This window comes from Heptranchias perlo, chromosome 8 (assembly GCF_035084215.1).
Source record: "Heptranchias perlo isolate sHepPer1 chromosome 8, sHepPer1.hap1, whole genome shotgun sequence".
NCBI classification, from domain to species: Eukaryota; Metazoa; Chordata; class Chondrichthyes; order Hexanchiformes; family Hexanchidae; genus Heptranchias; species Heptranchias perlo.
The window spans coordinates 78,312,160-78,332,386 of record NC_090332.1 but is presented as its reverse complement, the minus strand read 5'-3'; the positions used below and the strand labels follow the sequence as shown (position 1 = coordinate 78,332,386).

The 20,227-nt window shown below is 42.0% G+C and overlaps 1 protein-coding gene across 2 annotated transcripts in view; it reads right to left on the bottom strand.

The window, feature by feature from the left end:
• Positions 1-2,067: 2,067 nt before the first annotated feature.
• The window catches only part of cfap61 (cilia and flagella associated protein 61), a 227,752-nt gene continuing 209,592 nt past the window's right edge, over positions 2,068-20,227 (bottom strand). For both annotated transcript variants that reach the window (XM_067989400.1, XM_067989401.1), the window contains 2 exons: positions 7,622-7,712; positions 2,068-2,534 (listed from right to left, as the gene is read on the bottom strand). In XM_067989400.1, the coding sequence (XP_067845501.1) occupies positions 2,334-2,534; positions 7,622-7,712 (292 nt within the window). In that variant the 3' untranslated portion in view covers positions 2,068-2,333. The remainder of the gene's footprint in view (positions 2,535-7,621; positions 7,713-20,227) is intronic.

The window sequence follows — 20,227 nt, the reverse complement described above, 5'->3', positions numbered from 1 at the left end:
TTTGTTCTACGAAACCTTCCCGTTCGCTGCTGATGACTTGGTTGGGACGGGACCGCAATGTGCAAAATATCTCCCTCTGAGTTCCATGGACATCCGATTAAAATATTAAAGCTCCGGATCTGGAGCATGCTGTTTGCAACCTTAAATTACTGTCTTGATGTTAAATGGTCCTCTAGCTTGTATTTTTAATGTGAGCACATTGCAGTGCTGTTCGTGTCAGATACAAAAGAGTCGGACCTCGAACAGTTAAAGGATGATAAATTTGGAAATTAAATCATGTAATTGACCCTAGTCCGGCGGTAATAATTTATACCTTTCAATACAGATCACAATTATCGATCTCCCCATCCAGGTTATCAAATAAAGTTTTGTATTCTACGTTATTTCTGCTCTCGATATCCAGGATTATGTTCTGAATACTTGTTGACGTGTTTCACACCGTGCATTTGAACAAAGATTGAACCTAAAATCTACTTCCCTTCGCTAAAATGTTTATATCTCCCCGGATTACAGTCGCGTTCACTAGATTAGAAGGGGGCATTTTTTTCGCTGTGGAGGGGATTTTGATTTTCTCCGCTGGTTCCAGGGGTATTATTGGCCAGAGACTTTGCTAAATGCCCTGGTTGGTTTGTGTGGCGGCTCCATTGCACACACGGGCTCATTAACATACAGCTGCAGGTTGCTATGTAGCTTAAGGCTCCTTCCTAAAGTACACACCGGGACTTGCCTTATCACCACAAGCCGAGTGCATGCAGCCCAGCGAAAGAGAAAAACAATCCACAAGGCTTGAAGGGCCACACACCGATTCCAGCAGGAAGATCTACATCTGCCAGAGACCTTTTCACATCCATCACAAAAACAATTGCTTTCACCCGTGTCATGCTTCAATGCCGAAGTGTGTGTGTGTTTATAATATATACAAGATGTAACGGTACTAGTTTCACACACACAAATATACATCACAATGTTCAGATTTGAAGGCGAAACGTTTTTATTTTGTTGTGAATAAGTTTACTTTTATTTTTTTGTCTGAATGATATCCGGACGTTATATCGAACGTGCCTCTGTGCTTTTCTCACAGTGAAACATGAGGACGTCCGGAGTCCGTCTGTAGCCGCAGGGGACCAGAATGAGAAACATGCTATTGTATTTTGGGAGGTAATGCCAAAGCCCACCAAAAGGGCAGTGACACCCCAGCGTAAAAGTAATTGAAACGGCAGAAACATTAAAGCAACAGAATAATTACACTCGGGGAATTAGAAACTCATAGGATCCTTTTCGACCCGTTAATAAAACTCCACGTGTCATCTTTAATGAATTCCCGATCTCTTTTGCCGTTTTAGCTCAACATTTTTTTAGTAATAAAAAGAAATGGGCTTCATACGAACACTTCGGATCCATTCATTTTATATACAGCATTATTATTACAACCCCCCTCTTAGTGATTTTGGGACCCGACCTGCCGCTTGGAATTACAGAGATCGGAAACATGTGCGACTTATATCCACTGATAGAATATTAAATAACCAGTGTGAAATAAAGTCAAGGAAGGCATGGAGCATGGATTAGTAAGTAGTAACTGTTAACTGCCACTGGATGTTTATTTTTGATAAAAACTAGTGCCTGAACAAAGATTATATCAAAGATAGTTGGGGTGTTAAACCGATGGCTTTTCTCAATGTAAGTGTTAGATGACTTTCATGCAGTTTGTCCCAGTGTAGTCCTTTTAAAGTTTTGGGCTTCACTCACCAGGAGCAATAAAGGAAACTGCGATCTGATCTGAAGTAGGATTTTCAGATTAACCTTCCAAATGACCTATACCGTCTCAGTCAATTTTAGGGGAAGATTCCTGCAGGGCTAGGGTTGGAGTTGGGGCTAAATTCGCCAAAGAACAGGGTCCTAATTTCACGTGTTAAATACTATTATTTTGGGCTCGTTTTCAATATAAAGTGCGGATTATAGCAACTTTCCGATCAGAGTGACACTAAATAGCAGAATACTGACAAAAAAACTTGGTATCTGCAGCGGGCAAAACGTTACAGTAAGAAAAATGACAAACGCCTTGCATTCGAGAAAAACACAAATTGATTTCTTTATTTTATACGTGTTATAAAAGTTACACTCAGGTAAATATTTCAAACGAAACCAAATAGTGTAGAATGGAACTTGACTTCATCAACAGCCTATTGTAGTGCGCCATCTCCTGGACAACTGCAGCAACGTGTCTGCGTAGATTGTACTTTATTATTAATAATCACCTCATTTATCTGTTTTGGCAGACATTAAAACCAATTCATTCGGCTACAAAAAGGCACCCATCTTACTGTTGATGTCTAAACAATACCAGGCCATGCAAACATAGGGAGGTGGTAACGGTTGTAGTTCAGGTAGTTTAGGAGGCTTCTTTCTATCAACTTCTGGTAACCGTCCTGTTCAAAATGTGTTTCCAAAAATGTCTTTGTATTCTCCGGCACCAACGACTCTCCCTCTGCTATCTGACGAATCATCTCTTCGATAGGCGCAATAACATTTGCCTGTGAGAGTGAAAAAATATATATTTAACGAGCATGCCTTTTAGTGGAACACCAAATAGTGAGCCCAACTGTCTTGCTGAAAATGTCTACGCGAACTGCTTTTAGCCAAAATCTCCACAGTGCTTATTCAAAGGGAAAAAAATACAAATCTCTACAAACATTATTGAATAGGCCTTCTCATTTCAGAGTTAACTGGATGAAGAACTGCATGAAAATTCCTCCCCTCAAAAGAATTCCAAAATTCAGGTTAAACCCTTAAGGAAAGAACTAACTTACATTTACATAGGTCTTTCATGTCCTAAGGACATTGCAAAGCCTCATGGCCAATTAGCCATTTGCACACAGATAGCAAATGAGAGGAGTGACTAGTTAATTTGTGGTGTGCCTTGAGGAATAAATATCGGCCAGGACATACTCCTCTCTGAATAGTGCCTGGGCATCATTTACAACCACCCGATGGGTCCTCGGTTTAGAAAGAAAGAAAAACTTGGATTTATATTGTGCCTTTAATGCCCTCAGGATGTTCCAAAGCATTTAGCAGCCTGTGAATTATTTTGAAGTGTGATCACTATTGTTTTGTAGCCAATTTGTACACAGGAAGGTCCCACCAACAGCAATGAGATAAATAACTAGTTAATCTGTTTTTGGTGTTGATTGAGGGATAAATGTTGGCCAGAACACCAAAATTCCCCTGCTGTTCAAATAGTGCCATGGGATCTTTTAGATCAACTTGAGCAGGAAGATGGTGCCTTTAATATCAGATCTGAAAGATGGCACGTCCAATAATGCCGTGCTCCCTCAATACTGCAGTGAAGTGTTAGCCTAGATTATGTGCTCAAGTCTGTAGTGGACCTTGAACCTACAACCTTTTGACTCAGATCATTTTTGTTTGATAACTCTCCTGTGAAGCGCCTTGGGACGTTTTACTATGTTAAAGACACTAAATAAATGTAAGTACTTGTTGTTAATCAACTGAGCAAAACTGATAAGTCCCATCAACGCCAAAACACAATCACCTTCAAGCCAGACCAAATGGTAACATAAGAAGGCTCAATTCTCTCTCATCATAGGCATATGGCATGCTCTTCCCCTTTGGAAAAAATTGATTCCCACTCATTTATCGTGGCTTCAATGTGAGCATTGTCACACTGGGCACAATATTTTTGTGATTTGCCGTGAATTCCTACTTAAACTTAAATTTTCACGATTATAAGCATTCTGTTTTTTTATGCCAAAAAACCATGCATTTGATCAAAGCTGAAATGCTAATAAATCCAATGGGGAGTTCAGGAGAAACTTCTTTGCCCAGAGAGTGGTTAGAATGTGGAACTCACTACCGGAAGAAGTAGTTGAGGTGACTAGCATACATTAGATGCATTTAAGGGGAAGCTAGATAAACACATGAGGGAGAAAGGAGTAGAAGGATATGTTGATAGGGTTAGATGAAGGAGGGTGGGAGGAGGCTCATGGACTTGTTGGGCCAAAAGGCCTGTTTCTTTGCTGTACATTCTGTGTAATTCTATGTACCTGATTTTGAAACCCAAATTCAGGAAAAAATAAAACCAAAAACCAGAAGGCCTAATAATGAATTATAAACCACCCGCCTTCAGCTCAGAAAGTAAACAATTTCATCAAAAAGGATGAAACGCAATGAAATCACATTCAATTATAATTTAGTAGGTATTGGACATTATTATATAATTTAGTAGGTATTGGACATAATATAATTTTTTTAAATTCTTAACAGTTAGATGTTGACATACAATAATTCAATTTACTAATTTAATAACAAAAGTTTGAAGATATGACTACAATCTATTGTTACAGAAAATGCAAATTCTATTATGGCTATTAAATTTAAATACAATATATTGTTCAGGCATAACAGTAAGATATCAATAATATTCTCATTTCATATTTTGGAGCCATTATAGTAACTTAATATTCAATTTCAACTTTAGTATTAATATAAAATTAACCATCTAGGTAAACTTGATAATGAAAATCAACTATGCCAAATATCCTTCCTTTTTATTAGGCTTTGAAGGGGATAGCTCTAGGTGGCACAGTTGTGCCTACCAATGGACAACCAATACACTGCACCAAGTGGTTGGACACAAGTTTATACCATAATTCCTCAAACATCAGTGAGTTTCCAGACTCAGCTGTGTCACTTTGTGAAGGTTTCCCACAGGGAAGGAGGGTAATTGGGAAAGCCATTACCAGGCTGGTGCCTCAGACCTATGTGACTCACTCAGAGTGGGTAGAGGATAGGGAATAGTCAATTGATTTCCTCCTCATCCACAGTGGTGCATGGCCTGAAGGAGAGCACATAATGGGGAATAAAATTGAATGTTAGATTTAAATTAAGAGAGGGAATGGTAATAAACTGATAAAGTCATTTTGGTTTTAGTTGAACCTTCATGATTTAACCTCCATACGGAATAATGACTTGTCACGAGTGCATGTAGTATAGGTTGATTTTGGAAAGTCTGTCTCTATTCATATTTTGTTTGGTAGGGTGAGAATTTACAAACAGTAATCTCATCCAGATATAACAAGTACTGGACCGTGCTTTAAGAGATAAAAAAGGTGTACTGGATTCATCTTAGCCTACATGGAAATAGCTAATACTAATTCAACCTGATTTGAAATTGAATGGAGACATGGTGGGGGGGGGGGGGAAGGTTGAATTACTTTGGCTGCTATGTGTAGCAACACCACTGCCACAACAACAACAACAACAACGTGCATTTATATAGCACCTTCTATGTAGTAAAAACATCCCAGGAGTGTTATCAGACAAAATTTGACACCGAGCCACATAAAGGGATATTAGGACAGGTAACCAAAAGCTTGGTCAAAGAGGTAGGTTTTAATGAGCGACCTAAATGAGGAGAGGTAGAGAGGTGGTGCGGTGCAGTGAGGGAATTCCAGAGCTTAGGGTCCAGACAGCTGAAGGCACGGCCGGCAATGGTGGAGCGATTAAAATCAGGGATGAGCAAAAGGCCATCACTGGAGGACCACAGAGATCTCAGAGGGTCGTAAGGCTAGAGGAGGTTACAGAGATAGGGAGGGGTGAGGCCATGGAGGGATTTGAACACAAGGATAAGAATTTTTAAATCTAAGGCATTGCCGGACCGGGAACCAATGTAGCCAGTGAGCGCAGGGGTGATGGGTGAACTGGATGTTATGCGAGTTAGGATACAGGCAGCAGGGTTTTAGATGAGCTCAAGTTCATGGAGGGTGGGACGCTGACCAGGACAGCATTGGAATAGGTGAATCTGGAGGTAACAAAGGTATGGATGAGGGTTTCAGCAGCACAAGTGCTGAGGCAAGGGCGGAGACGGCGATGTTACGGAGGTGGAAGTAGGCAGTCTTGGTAATGGAGGGGATATGGGCTCGGAAGCTCAGCTCAGGGTCAAATAGGACGCCAGGGATGCGAGCAATCTGGTTTGGCCTCAGACAGTGGGCAGGGAGGGGGGTGGAGTCGGTGGCTAGGGAAAGGAGTTTGTGGCAAGGACTGAAGACAATGGTTTCAGTCTTCCCAATATTTAATTGAAGGAAATTTCTGCTCATCCAATACTGAATGTTGGACAAGCAGCATGACAAATCAGAAGCAGTGGAGGGGTCAAGAGAGGTGGTGGTGAGGTAGAGCTGGGTGTTGTCAGTGTACATTTGGACTATGACGTGTTTTCAGATTATGTCATCGAGGGGCAGTATGTAGATGAGAAATAGAAGAGGGCAAAGGATAGATCCTTGGGGGTCTCCAGGTGTAACAGTGCAGGAGCGGGAAAAGAAGGCATTGCAGGAGATGCTCTGGCTACGACTGAATAGAAGGGAGTGGAACCAGGCGAGGGCAATCCCATCCAGCTGGACAACAGAGGAGAGGCATTGGAGGAGGATGGTGTAGTTAACCATGTCAAAGGCTGCAGACAGGTCGAGAAAGATGAGGAAGGATAATGTACCATGATCACAGTCGCATTGGATGTCATTTGTAACTTTGATAAGTCTGTTTCAGTGCTGTGGCGGGGGGGAAAACCTGATTGGAGGGGTTCAAACATGGAGTTGCGGAATTTGGGAGGCGACAAGTTCAAGGACATTGGGGAGGAGAGGGAGTTGTAGCTGGAGTGATAGTTTGAAAGGACAGAGGGGTCAAGGGTGGGTTTTTTGACTCATTCTCCTTAAATGCGTTTGCAATGTCACTACACATAGTCACCACAGCAATTCTTCCCCCATAGTTTCTAATGGAAAGTCTGTGTCAATGGACTGGCCAATTCATGTACACTAAAGCTAAAACTAATAGGAACCCACAGACACTTTAGTAATCTATCCTTTTACTATTTGCTATTCCTTTTATAATGAAGACAAGGGTTTCTTCCTAATTTCAAAAATCTTGCTTTCTTTCTTTACAAAACGGCTAGCATCACAACATGGTGCAATGACTATGCAGGTGAACAGATGGTTTATAATTACAGCAAAAGTTGACATACGATATTAAAGGTGCAAAAATATCAAGAAACAGTGCACATCATGACATCAAAACAAGTAAAATTCAAGATTATTTTCTCTCAAGAGAATACAACAGGACTGAATACTTCTTATAATGCATTTTAATACATGAGCCAAGTCTCACAAGCACACGTACAGTCCAGTAAAAAGTCAGACAATCAATAGGCAGATATTCTCTAAAGATCATTAGTACTTGGACTACCTTGGGAAGTCCTTCCCTAGAGTAGCCTATAATGATAAAGGGTTGCCATATTGTATTCAAATATATTTTGGGATAGACTGGCACCCCACTATCCATCTTTTCAGCATCTACTCTGATGCAAAGCCATCATCTATGTAGTTCAGAGAAGAGAAAGAAAAACCTCTGACACTATCTTCACAGTTACAATTTTCTCCTCTGTTTACACTATTATTTTTTTCTATATGCAATTGTATTGAGACAACATATTTTCTTAACGGTTCTAAATAAAAGCATTACATTAGATTGAGAGCTTTAAATATTACTGTGTGTCAGAAGCCAATACAACTCCATGAAAATATATTTTTATATTTTTTCTTTTAAACAATAAACATACCTTTTTGGATTCCACTATCTGTCGCACTTCTTGTTTGAAGTCCATGAAACGATCATGATATATGGGAAGGCACCAAGGTTCCCTCAGATAGCTGAAAAAAGAAAAAATATAATTACTGAGGGGGTTACTTTCTAGATACTAATGCATTTTACCTACCATTTTCATTTTATCATTGATAGCTCTGACTCTGTCACCATCATTTCTTCTTCAAATGTCTCCTGGAATAGTCTGGTCAATCAATTATTTTAACACAGGTTCTGCCAGCACCAGTAATTACTTTTAAAGACGATTTATTCAGAGCAACAGAAATATTTTAAGTAATAGCAATAATATATTTTGTTTTAAATCTCCATTTTGTCCGTTTGAAGACTCAGGGACCTACATTCCATGAAAGCCTTGAACATACCCATTGCATGGAACATATTACTTGGTGTAGGCGGTTAGCTTGCCAGTGACTTGAAAAAGTATTAATCTTACTTTGTGATCATGGAGACAAATTTAACAGACTACTATCTAATTTATATAATGTTGGCATTTCTAGTTATTGGTTACTTGCAATATCATACCAGGGGTACGGTAGCATAGTGGTTGTGCTACTGGACTAGTAAACCACAGGCCTGGACTAATAATCTGGAGACATGAGTTCAAATCCCACCACAGCAGCTGGGGAATTTAAATTCAGTTAATTAAATAAAATCTGGAATAAAAAGCTAGTATCAGTAATGGTGAGCATGAATCTACCAGATTGTCAAAAAACCCATCTGGTTCACTAGTGTCCTTTAGGGAAGGAAACCTGCTGTTCTTACCTGGTCTGGCCTATATGTGACTCCAGACCCACAGCAATGTGGTTGATTCTTAACTAACCTTAGAAATGGCCTAGCAAGCCACTCAATTGTATAATCCCACTACAAAAAGTCATAATAAGAATAAAACCAGATGGACCATCTGTCATCAGCCCTACCTTACAGCACTGTGAGAGTACCTTCACCACACAGACTGCAGCAGTTCAAGAAGGCAGCTTCTCAAGGGTAATTAGGGGTGGGCAATAAATGCTGGCCTTGCAGCATTGCCACTTCCCATGAACGAATAAAAGAAAATATTAAGATTGTTTAGGCTACAATAATCTTTCGTCTTTTTTGAATTTAGACATTACAATCACAATTAATCAACAGGGATAGTAATATTTGACAAGCTGAAAGGCACAATACCTTTTATTTAATTAAAGAGTGGTCAGAACTTTAAGACAGAAGGAAGAGGAAAGATCACTATAGTCTCCTGGAACTCATTTTGATTGCCTTCTGAAGTCAAGAGAGGAATTTCCCAAAATTCTTTCTTTCCCCGAATTGGCCTAGGGTTTTTTACATCTGTTTCTTTAACCCCTCCCAGGAGATTACATGACTGCTGGTGAATAGGAGCACTGGTGGTCATGATGCTTAGTTGAAACATGACTGACTGTATGGGACAAGCTCGATGGGCCAGCTGGTCATTTTCTTTCTGTCATTTTCATATGCTTATATAGCAATAAGGAAATTAGGGTTACAACAGGAAATTATGTTTAAAGATAAAAGGTACAAATTCAAAATAATTAGGAGGAAAATATTTAACTTACTAAAGTCAAATAATCAATCACTAGAATTATAGGAACAATGTGGAAATAATTGAAAAATTTGACATTTTATAATCTTGAAACTTTTACTGCCTAATATCTTCGTATAATTCCAAATATTTCATAAAATACATCAAGTGAAAGCAGGGAAACCTGCATGTTTGTACATTAAAAGAATATTGGTGAAACACAACTGTCTCATTTTGCATTCATGATAAGTTGGTAGTTGCAAAATGTTTTACTACAATTAGAGTACATAACAACAACTTGCATTTATATAGCACCTTTAACATAGTAAAACAACCCAAGGCGCTTCACAGGAGTGTTATCAAACAAAATTTACACCGAGCCACATAAAGTGATACTAGGACAGGTGACCAAAAGCTTGGTCAAAAAGGTAGGTTTTAAGGAGCGTCATAAAGGAGGAGAGAGGTAGAGAGACGGAGAGGTGTGGAGAGGGAATTCCAGAGCTTAAGGCCTAGGCAGCTCAAGGCACAAAAGGCCAGAATTGGAGGAGTGCAGATATCTCGGAGGGTTGTAGGGCTGGAGGAGATTACAGAGATAGGGAGGGACGAGGCCATGGAGGGATCTGAAAACAAAATGAGAATTTTAAAATCGAGGCAATCTTGGACTGGGAGCCAACGTAGGTCAGCGAGCACAGGGGTGATGGGTGAACAGGACTTGATGCGAGTTAGGATATGGGCAAGAGAGTTTTGGATGAGCTCAAATTTATGGAGGGTGGAAGATGGGAGGCAGGAGAGCATCGGAATAGTTAAATCTAGAGGTAACAAAGGCATGGACGAGAGTTTTAGCAGTTGATAAGTTGAGGCAGGGGCAGAGACGGGTGATGTTACGGAGGTGGAAGTAGGTGGTCTTGGTGACGGAGCGGATATGTGGTCGGAAGCTCGTCTCAGGATCAAATAGAACGCCGCGGTTGTGAATGCTCAGACAGTGGCTAGGGAGAGGGATGGATCAAGACATTCCTATTAGATATTTTTTGTTCCAATATAAAACTAAATGAATTAGTTTTTAAATTTTCAACGAAGAAATACTCAATTATTCTCATTCGTTAAATCCAAGAATAAAATTTGTTAGGATACCAGAAGGAAGGATATAATCACCTGACACTCTCAATAAAATAAAAAAATGTATCTTGTATAAAATGCGATCATTCTTATTCTTTGATCACAGTTACATCATATGATAGAAACCAGCAGAGGTAATTCCCTATCTGAAACATAAATCAAGCTGTTAGCCTTCATACTGTTAATTATTTATAAATCAATACAAGTACCACTAGTACGAGTGCATGTATTTATTGTACAGTTTATTCATAATCAAACTACTGCTCTGGGGAAATAACATTTTTTTCAGTGGTTGCCAATCACGACAAGTGGCACCGGCGTGAAAAAAAGCATTTACTACTAAAATTCAAAAGTTAAGTTACAAAAAGTAAAGTTAACCTGGAAATAGAGTACTGTTCGCCCAGGATCAAATCTCAGTTCCACTTGCCTTAATTTACTGAGTATTTGATACTTTCTTAATTAATCCGCCTCTCCACCTCTCTCTCTTCCTTTAAGAACCTCCTTAAAATCTACCTCTTTGACCAAGCATTTGGTCACCACTCCTAATGTCTCCTTCTTTGACTCAGTGTCAATTTTCATCTGATTGCGCTCTTGTGATGTGCTTTGGGACGTTTTCCTACGCTATATAAATGCAAGTTGTTGTTGTTATATTTTTTCTCATTATTTTGAACTGCCAATTTTCTTTAGAACTTAATGGAATCCAGAAAGGATTAACACCAGTGTCTTCACCACCAGCATCGCAGGGATGTCGTTCAGAAATGGGTCCAACACAGCTATGAGAAATAGGAGCAGCATAATCTATCCCTGAGGAACAAAGCCCCCGGCCACTCAAATATGGCACTGACCTTACCAAATTTTGATGTTTAATTAAAGGTCACTTATTAAGGGTATCCTCAGGGCTGTGCTAATATCACTGCAGTGAAGCAGCACATCGCTGTGTTACGATCACTGCAATTAAGTAGAACAGAGCTGTGCTCATCTCACTACAGTGAAGCAGCACAATAGCATTCCCTCTACTGCTAAAATAGAGCAGTACAAATCAATTGTAGCAGAGGTCGAAAATCTGTGGCCATTCTGGCATACTCCTAACATAACTTTGACAGGAGTGGGAAATTAGGCTGGTCTCAGCCTTACAACAGGGATTCCAGGATAGTCTGCTGGAACATCCAAACACTCGCATTTCCAGCAGGGGTCCATGAATTTAGGGAACAGTGATCATAGTATCATAAGGTTTAGATTAGTTATGAGAAAGGACAAGGAGCAATATAGAGTAAAAATATTTAATTGGAGGAGGGCCAATTTCAGTGGGTTGAGAACGGATCTGGCCCGGGTAAATTGGAATCAAAGATTGGCAGGCAAAACTGTAATCGAACAATCGGCAGCCTTTAAAGAGGAGATGGTTCGGGTACAGTCTAGGTACATTCCCACGATAGGGAAAGGTAGGACAACCAAAGCCAGAGCTCCCTGGATAACGAAAGAGATAGAGAGTAAGATGAAGCAGAAAAAGGGGGCGTATGACAGATTTCAGATTGATAATACAAGTGAGAACCAGGCTGAATATAGAAAGTACACAGAAGTGAAAAAGGGAATAAGAGGGGCAAAGAGAATGAGAATAGACTAGCAGCTAACATAAAAGGGAATCCAAAAGTCTTCTATAGGCATATAAATAGTAAAGAGGAGGGGTGGGGCCGATTAGGGACCAAAAAGGAGATCTACACATGGCTGAGGTACTAAATGTGTACTTTGCATTTGTCTTCACCAAGGAAGAAGATGCTGCCAAAGTTCCAGTAAAAGAGGAGGTAGTTGAGATACTGGATAGGCTAAAAATTGATATAGAGGAGGTACTAGAAAAGCTGGCTGTACTTAAAGTAGATAAGTTACCCAGTCTGGATGGGATGCATCCTAGGTCGCTGAGAGAAGTAAGGGTGGAAATTGCAGAGGTGCTGGCCATAATCTTCCAATCCTCCTTAGATATGGGGGTGGTTGATGCCAGAGGACTGGAGAATTGCAAATGTTACATCCTTGTTCAAAAAAGGTGTAAGGATAAACCAGGCAACTACAGGCCAGTCAGTTTAACCTTGTGGTGGGGAAGCTTTTAGAAATAATAATCCAGGACAAAATTAATAGTCACTTGAACAAATGTGGACTATTAAAGGAAAGCCAGCATAGATTTGTTAAAGGCAAATCATGTTTAACTAACTTGATTGAGCTTTTTGATGAGGTAACAGAGAGGGCTGATGGGGGCAATGCAGTTGATGTTGTGTATAAGGACTTTCAAAAAGCATTTGATAAAGTGCCACATAACAGGCTTGTCAGCAAAATTGAAGCCCATGGAATAAAAAGGGCAGTGGCAAGCACAGATAGGAAATTCGCTAAGTGACAGGAAACAGAGAATAGTGGTGAACGGTTGTTTTTCGGACTGAAGGAAGGTATGCAGTGATGTTCCCTAGGGATCGGTACTAGGACCACTGCTTTTTTTTTGCTATATATGAATGACTTGGAATTGGGTGTACAGGGCACAATTTCAAAATTTGCAGATGATACAAAACTTGAAAGTGTAGTAAACAGAGAGGAGGGTAGTAATAGACTTCAAGAGGAAACAGACAGGCTGGTGGAATGGACAGACACATGGCAAATGAAATTTAATGCAGAGAAGTGTGAAGTGATACATGTTGGCAGGAAGAATGAGGAGAGACAATATAAACTAAATGGTACAATTCTAAAGGGGGGGTGCAAGAACAGAGAGATCTGGGGTATACGTGCACAAATCTTTGAAGGTGGCAGGACAGGTTGAGAAAGCGGTTAAAAAAGCATACGGGATCCTGGGCTTTATAAATATTGAACTTTTACAAAACACTGGTTCGGCCACAGCTGGAGTACAGTATCCAATTTTGGGCACCGCACTTTAGGAAGGATGTGAAGGCCTTAGAGAAGGTGCAGAAAAGATTTAGTAGAATGGTTCCAGGGATGAGGGACTTCAGTTACATGGATAGACTGAAGAAGCTGGGGTTGTCCTCCTTAGAGCAGAGAAGGTTAAGAGGAGATTTAATAAAAGCGTTCAAAATCATGAAGGGGTTTAGATGAAGTAAATAAAGAGAAACTGTTCCCATTGGCGAAGGGTCGAGAACCAGAGGACACAGATTTAAGGTGACTGGCAAAAGAACCAAAGCGACATGAGGAAAAACCTTTTTATAAATACTTGAGGGGAAAAAAATTGCAGGGTTACGGGGATAGAGTGGGGGAATGGGACTAGCTGAATTGCTCTTACAAACAGCCGGCATGGGTTCGCTGGGCTGAATGGCCTCCTTCTGTGCTGTAACCATTCTATGATTCTATGAATAACAGCCAAGAGTGAGAACTCTAGATGATCTTCTCCTCTCTAATGCAAAAGTATGAAACCAATAGCAGTATTCCTACCATCACCCCAGGTCAAATCAGCTAATTCAGCACAGACTGGAGACTGAACCAAGTTCTGCTTCTCACTGCCTTAATCAACTGAGGTCTGCATATTATTACTAAAATCCTTTATTGAACTTTACTGAATGAAGATTAAAATGTTCCTAAAATGATGCGATAGCATGGATCATGAAACTCCTGTTTTCTTTTGTCTTTTGTTATAATACAGCTGAAGAGTTACCTCATGCCAAGAGAAAGTTAAATTTGCTGAGAAAAAAATTTGCTTCATAAGAATCATCCTCATCAGCTACTAATCGATGCAACAACTGACACACAGCAATAAAGTCCTTCAAAGCCACATTTCACACGGGCAATTCATTTAAAAACACATCATGGTAATTTTCTGAAAGCTACATTACACAGATGATTCCAGTTTCCTTGTTATCACAGTTTGAGCATTATAACTGCAGAAAGAAACTAGCTTAAAAGCAAAACAGTTTGCATTAATCAGTAATTCTGCTCCATTAAACTGAAGGAGGAATTTCCACACTCAAAGTTAAATTGCTCTCAAGTGTCACAGCCTGTATCTAGAATAAAGGGAAATGCTTTGTATATTAAGGATTCTCAAACATATCAGTGCATTTCTTCTGTCCAATACTGGTGAAGCTCAATTATTTCAGGAGACTTTAATTATGTTGGACTTCAACTGCAGCAAAATTCCAAATATCAGGTTGGAGGGAAACAATTACATCGGGTCAGCTGCACTCATATTGTAAAAGCATCTTTTGTGTGGCTGCATTCCTGTGACTTGGGTGAATTAATGGATTGATTGACAGGTGAAAATGTTAGTCTGTCTCCAGATAGGGTATGATGTGGAGATGCCGGTGATGGACTGGGGTTGACAATTGTAAACAATTTTACAACACCAAGTTATAGTCCAACGATTTTTATTTGAAATCTACAAGCTTTCGGAGGCTTCCTCCTTCCTCAGGTAATTGAGGAAGGAGGAAGCCTCCGAAAGCTTGTAGATTTCAAATAAAAATCGTTGGACTATAACTTGGTGTTGTAAAATTGTTTACAATTTCCAGATAGGGTAGAGTGCTTCCAGATCATAAACAGACTGTTCCTGTATATTGCACTGCCTTGATTGTTCTGTATACACACAAATAACAATACTCCAAAATAGTGCAGAAACAAAAAAACAATGGGGCATGGATCTTTTAATCCCAGATTATAAAGATAATGTCCTGCTGACTCCTTTCACAGGATAGGTTCAAATAAAAAAGGCCCTTCAGCCATTTGATCACTTTCATCTACGAGCCACATGCTTAAGAAAAGACATACTTGCTCTCGAGGCAGTACAAAGAAGGTTCACTCGGTTAATCCCGGGGATGAGGGGGTGAACATATGAGGTGAGGTTGAGTAGATTGGGATTCTACTCATTGGAGTTCAGAAGAATGAGACATATTGAAACATATAAGATTGTGAAGGGGCTTGATCGGGTGGATGCGGTAAGGATGTTCCCAAGGATGGGTGAAACTAGAACTAGGGGGCATAATCTTAGAATAAGGGGCTGCTCTTTCAAAACACCCAAATACACGGAGCAGCCATGGGGACCAAATTCGCACCCCAATACGCCAACATTTTCATGCACAAGTTCGAGCAGGACTTCTTCACTGCACAGGACCTCCAACCAACACTATACACCAGATACATCGACGACATTTTCTTTCTATGGACCCACGGCGAGGAATCACTGAAGAGACTACACGATAACATCAACAAGTTCCATCCTACCATCAAGCTCACCATGGACTACTCCTCAGAATCAGTTTCTTTCTTGGACACACGAATCTCCATCAAAGACGGGCACCTCAGCACCTCACTCTACCGCAAGCCCACGGACAACCTCACGATGCTCCACTTTTCCAGCTTCCACCCTAACCACGTCAAAGAGGCCATCCCCTATGGACAGGCCCTGCGAATACACAGGGTCTGCTCAGACGAGGAGGAACGCGATGGACACCTACAGATGCTGAAAGATGCCCTAGTAAGAACGGGATATGACGCTCGACTCATCGATCGACAGTTCCGACGGGCCACAGCGAAAAATTGCATAGACCTCCTCAGAAGACTAACACGGGACGCAACCAACAGAGTACCCTTCGTCGTCCAGTACTTCCCCAGAGCGGAGAAACTACGCCATGTTCTCTGCAGCCTTCAACATGTCATCAATGACGACGAACACCTCGCTAGGGCCATCCCCACACCTCCACTACTCGCCTTTAAACAGCCACCCAACCTCAAACAGACAATCGTTCGCAGCAAATTACCCAGCTTTCAGGAGAACAGCGTCCACTACACCACACAACCCTGCCACGGTAACCTCTGCAAGACATACCAGATCATCGACACAGATACCACCATCACACGAGAGGACACCACCCACCAGGTGCATGGTTCATACTCCTGTGACTCGGCCAACGTTGTCTACCTCATACGTTGCAGGAAAGGATGCCCCAGAGCATGGTACATTGGCGAGACCATGCAGACGCTGCGACAACGGATGAACGGACACCGCGCAACAATCGCCAAACAGGAGGGTTCCCTCCCAGTCGGGGAACACTTCAGCAGTCAAGGACATTCAGCCACCGACCTTCGGGTAAGCATACTCCAAGGCGGCCTTCGAGACACACGACAACGCAAAATCGTCGAGCAGAAATTGATAGCCAAGTTCCGCACCCATGAGAACGGCCTCAACCGGGATCTTGGGTTCATGTCACGCTACACGTAACCCCACCAGCGAACAAATGTTATCTGTTTTTAATATAACGGGTCATTTGCTGTCTTTTCTATGTTTGTTTCTGCCTCTTTTTTTTTGGTGGTTTGTATATTCGGTGGCCTTTTAAGTAACACCTCTCTGTCTGCACACTGTGATTGCTGTGGCAACGGGCAGTTGGAAAGACTATCTGTAATCACCAGGCATTGTTCTGTGATTTATAAATGCGAAGGATTCGAGGATTTCATTTCCACAACATTCACCTGAGGAAGGAGGAAGCCTCCGAAAGCTTGTGAATTTCAAATAAAATTGTTGGACTATAACTTGGTGTTGTAAAATTGTTTACAACTTTCAAAACTGAGATGAGGAGAAACTTCTTCACTCAGAGGGTAGTAGGTCTGTGGAATTTGCTGCCCCAGGAAGCTGTGGAAGCTACATCATTAAATAAATTTAAAACAGAAATCGACAGTTTCCTAGAAGTAAAGGGAATTAGGGGTTACGGGGAGTGGGCAGGAAATTGGACACGAATTTAAATTTGAGGTTAGGATCAGATCAGCCATGATCTTATTGAATGGCGGAGCAGGCTCGAGGGGCCGATTGGCCTACTCCTGCTCCTATTTCTTATGTTCTTATGTTCTCAACAGCCACTCTTACCGCAGCTCTACAGTCTGAGTACAACCACCAGAATACTGATGCTGCAAGTTCTTTTTTATTCTCTCTTTACTTCTCTTTTATCTGCTGTTAAGTTTCTATGTTTCATGCTCTTTGCTTCTCTTTCTGTTTTAATCCCTTTAGGGGTCGATTTTAACCCTGCCCACCTGGCAGGAACAAGTTGGGTGGGTTGTTAAATTCGTGGTATAGTACTTACCGCTGCGTTCCTGATGCACTCCCGCCTTAACCGTATTTTTCTGATGCAGCTGATGCGTCCGCCAGAGGCAGGCAGAGACCTTGTGTAAATTGCGGTTCTGTGACGCATTTAGGACCCCAGCACCACCTTTATGTGAAATCACAGAAGTCCTGCCCAGTGCCCAACCCACCAGTAAAACTTTGCAGGATTGGTCTCTCGAAGCCACTGAGGAAGTATTTAAAGGGGCATTCACTTGCAGGAAGTGGATTATAGGATCTGTGTGCTTTTCTGTTGTTTGGATTGTCAGGCGAGTTTCCAGATCACTTCTGCCTGAATTTTTTTGTCTTACTTACCCTCAGTAGGCTTAGCATAGGTGCTATTATTGCCAGTTTCATTTGGATAGATAAACAACTGAAGGACGAGGAGCAGCAGCCTCAGCAACCAGCAGGAGCAGCAACTGGGCCCATTGGAAGACAGCAAGTGAAGGGGAATGCTCGTAGGAGGCCCTACCCAGCACACAGGAAGAATCACTTTCTTGAATCTATCCAAAAAGTAGTGCATCAGAAGGCTGCGCTTCTCCAAGCAGGTTATTATAGAGGTCTGCTCTCTCCTGCAACAAGACCTGCTGCTTACTGGGCCAGGGAGCCATTCTTTGCCAGTGGCTCTCAAAGTCAACACAGCCACCGACACCTTCAGTCTGCTACAGTAGACATCACCCACAACACCCAGTGTGCAGTAGACAGCTGCATTAAAGAGGTCACCAATGTCCTGTTCACCAGGGCTAACCAGTACATCACCTTCCCCATTGATCTTAACAGTCAACACGAGAGATCTCAGGGATGCAGCAGTGACTGGTTTCCCTCACGTTCAGGACAACATTGACTGCACATATGTTGCTAGCAGGGCACCAGAACACCAGCCAGCAGTATTTGTGAACAGGAAAGGCTACCACTCCATTAATGTCCCAGGTAGTCTACGATCACAGAAACAGGATCATGCAAGTTTGTGCAAGGTACCCTGGCAGCTGTCACGATGCATTTTTCCTGTGACTACCACCCCCCAATATGTAACTATTCCAGGAATATGGCAGGATTGCTGCTGGGGGACCAGGGATACCCCCCATACATGTGGCTCATTAAAACCTTCCATAACTCCACCATGCTTGAATGTATTAAGTAAAATCAAAGCCATGGACCGGCACGTCTGGGGCTCCATACAATATGTCCCAGAAAGAGTCTCCTATGTTATAGTGGTGTGCTATATCCTGCACAACCTAGCCACGGAGAGAGGCCTGCATTTGGAGGAGGTACACAGCAGCAGCAGCAGTCCTAATCAGACGAGGAAGGCCAAGGGGAAAGTGAGGAAGCAGCTGAAGAAGGAGGGCCACATCAACACCTTGCAGCAAGAGATAAGTTAACTGCTCAGCGATTCCGGTGACCTGCTCATTCCCCTGCCCTGAAAACTTACAGAAAGCCCCTCTGCATTAACAGTCCTTGTTACATTCTTCGCCACTCCTTTAATCTTGCATTAATGAATGCTGAAACCATTCAGCCAGCTTCTATATCAATGACATACTGACAACGTAGAGTCAGAAGCTGCTATAAAACTACACTACAGAACAAAGTGCCAGCTGTGATAAAGGTGATGAATTTAATTCCCAACACAATAATTGCCTTCCATTCATTTCTCACCGAAGAGTCAACCCTTCTTATCAGAAGGTTTCCTAACTCTACTACCCCTATGAAGTGCTCCCCTAATGGCCTCAGCAAAGCTGGCAGGCTTTTGTTGCTCATGTGGGGACCCTTGAACTGCTAGCGTGCAGTGACCTCTAGGTGTTCGAGACTGAGGGTCCGGTTACACCTTGGTACCTTGGCTGCTGCCGAGGCAGTCTGGCGCAGATGACTTCCTTGGCGGGTATTGTTTGTGGGGGTGGTGAAGGAACAATGTGTTAACATCCTGAGGGGACAACAATGTACTGCTCCTTTAGTACCACTGCCACTCCCGTGGGGCTGGGGATCATCACTTTTGCTGATGTGTAGGAGAGCAGGCTGCAGAAGTTCAGGAGAGCAGACTGCAGAAGATGAGTGACGCCTTCAAAGCTCCTCTTGACCTGCTCCACCAATCTCTCCAAGGTGTACGTCCGTCTCTGCAAGGCGGACATCTGGCTCTTCAAGGCGGAGCATAGGTTTGAGCCCAGAGTCTGTATGGCAGCTGTATGAGCTTCCAGCAAAGCTGCAAAGGCTAGTGACACTGACTCCCGTTGTGAGGGTCTGGCAGCAACAGCATCCCTGGAGGTGCCATACTTTCCAAGGTAGACTGCAGACCGCTGATACCATGTGAGATATCACCACACAGGCTAGAAGTGGACTCCTCCATACTTTCAGCCACAGTGCTGAAACTCCTTGATAGGCTCTCCAATTCCTAGTATAAATGCTTGTGATACGCAAGCAGTACCCGCTATTGGTCATTCGTGCTGGCTGTTTCACTATTTGCAGACCCCTCTCTTCACTATCTAACCCATGCAGAGTGTCATTGTCTGAGATCGAGCACATGACAATGCATCCCGAGGAGGATTGTTCTCCTCTGAGGTGTCTTCCTCAGCAGGGTCCAGATGCTGAGAAGGACCTAGAAGAAAGAGAAAAGGGCCAAGAGTTAGGATGGCACAGAGAGGCTAAATATTAGCAGGTGACAGTCTTCAGAATGCAGCTTTAAGTTGTGAAACTCGGTGAAAATTTGCTGAGGTAAATGAAGAATTACAAATAATATGTAGACATCCTGCTGAGATGTGCTGCCAGCCTTGCCTTCACTGCTTGGATAAGAGTTGCAACATTGGGAACTCCTGCCCCGGTCTTGCTCTTCTCCGTGGCATTAAGTGGTTTTGACCTGCAGAAAA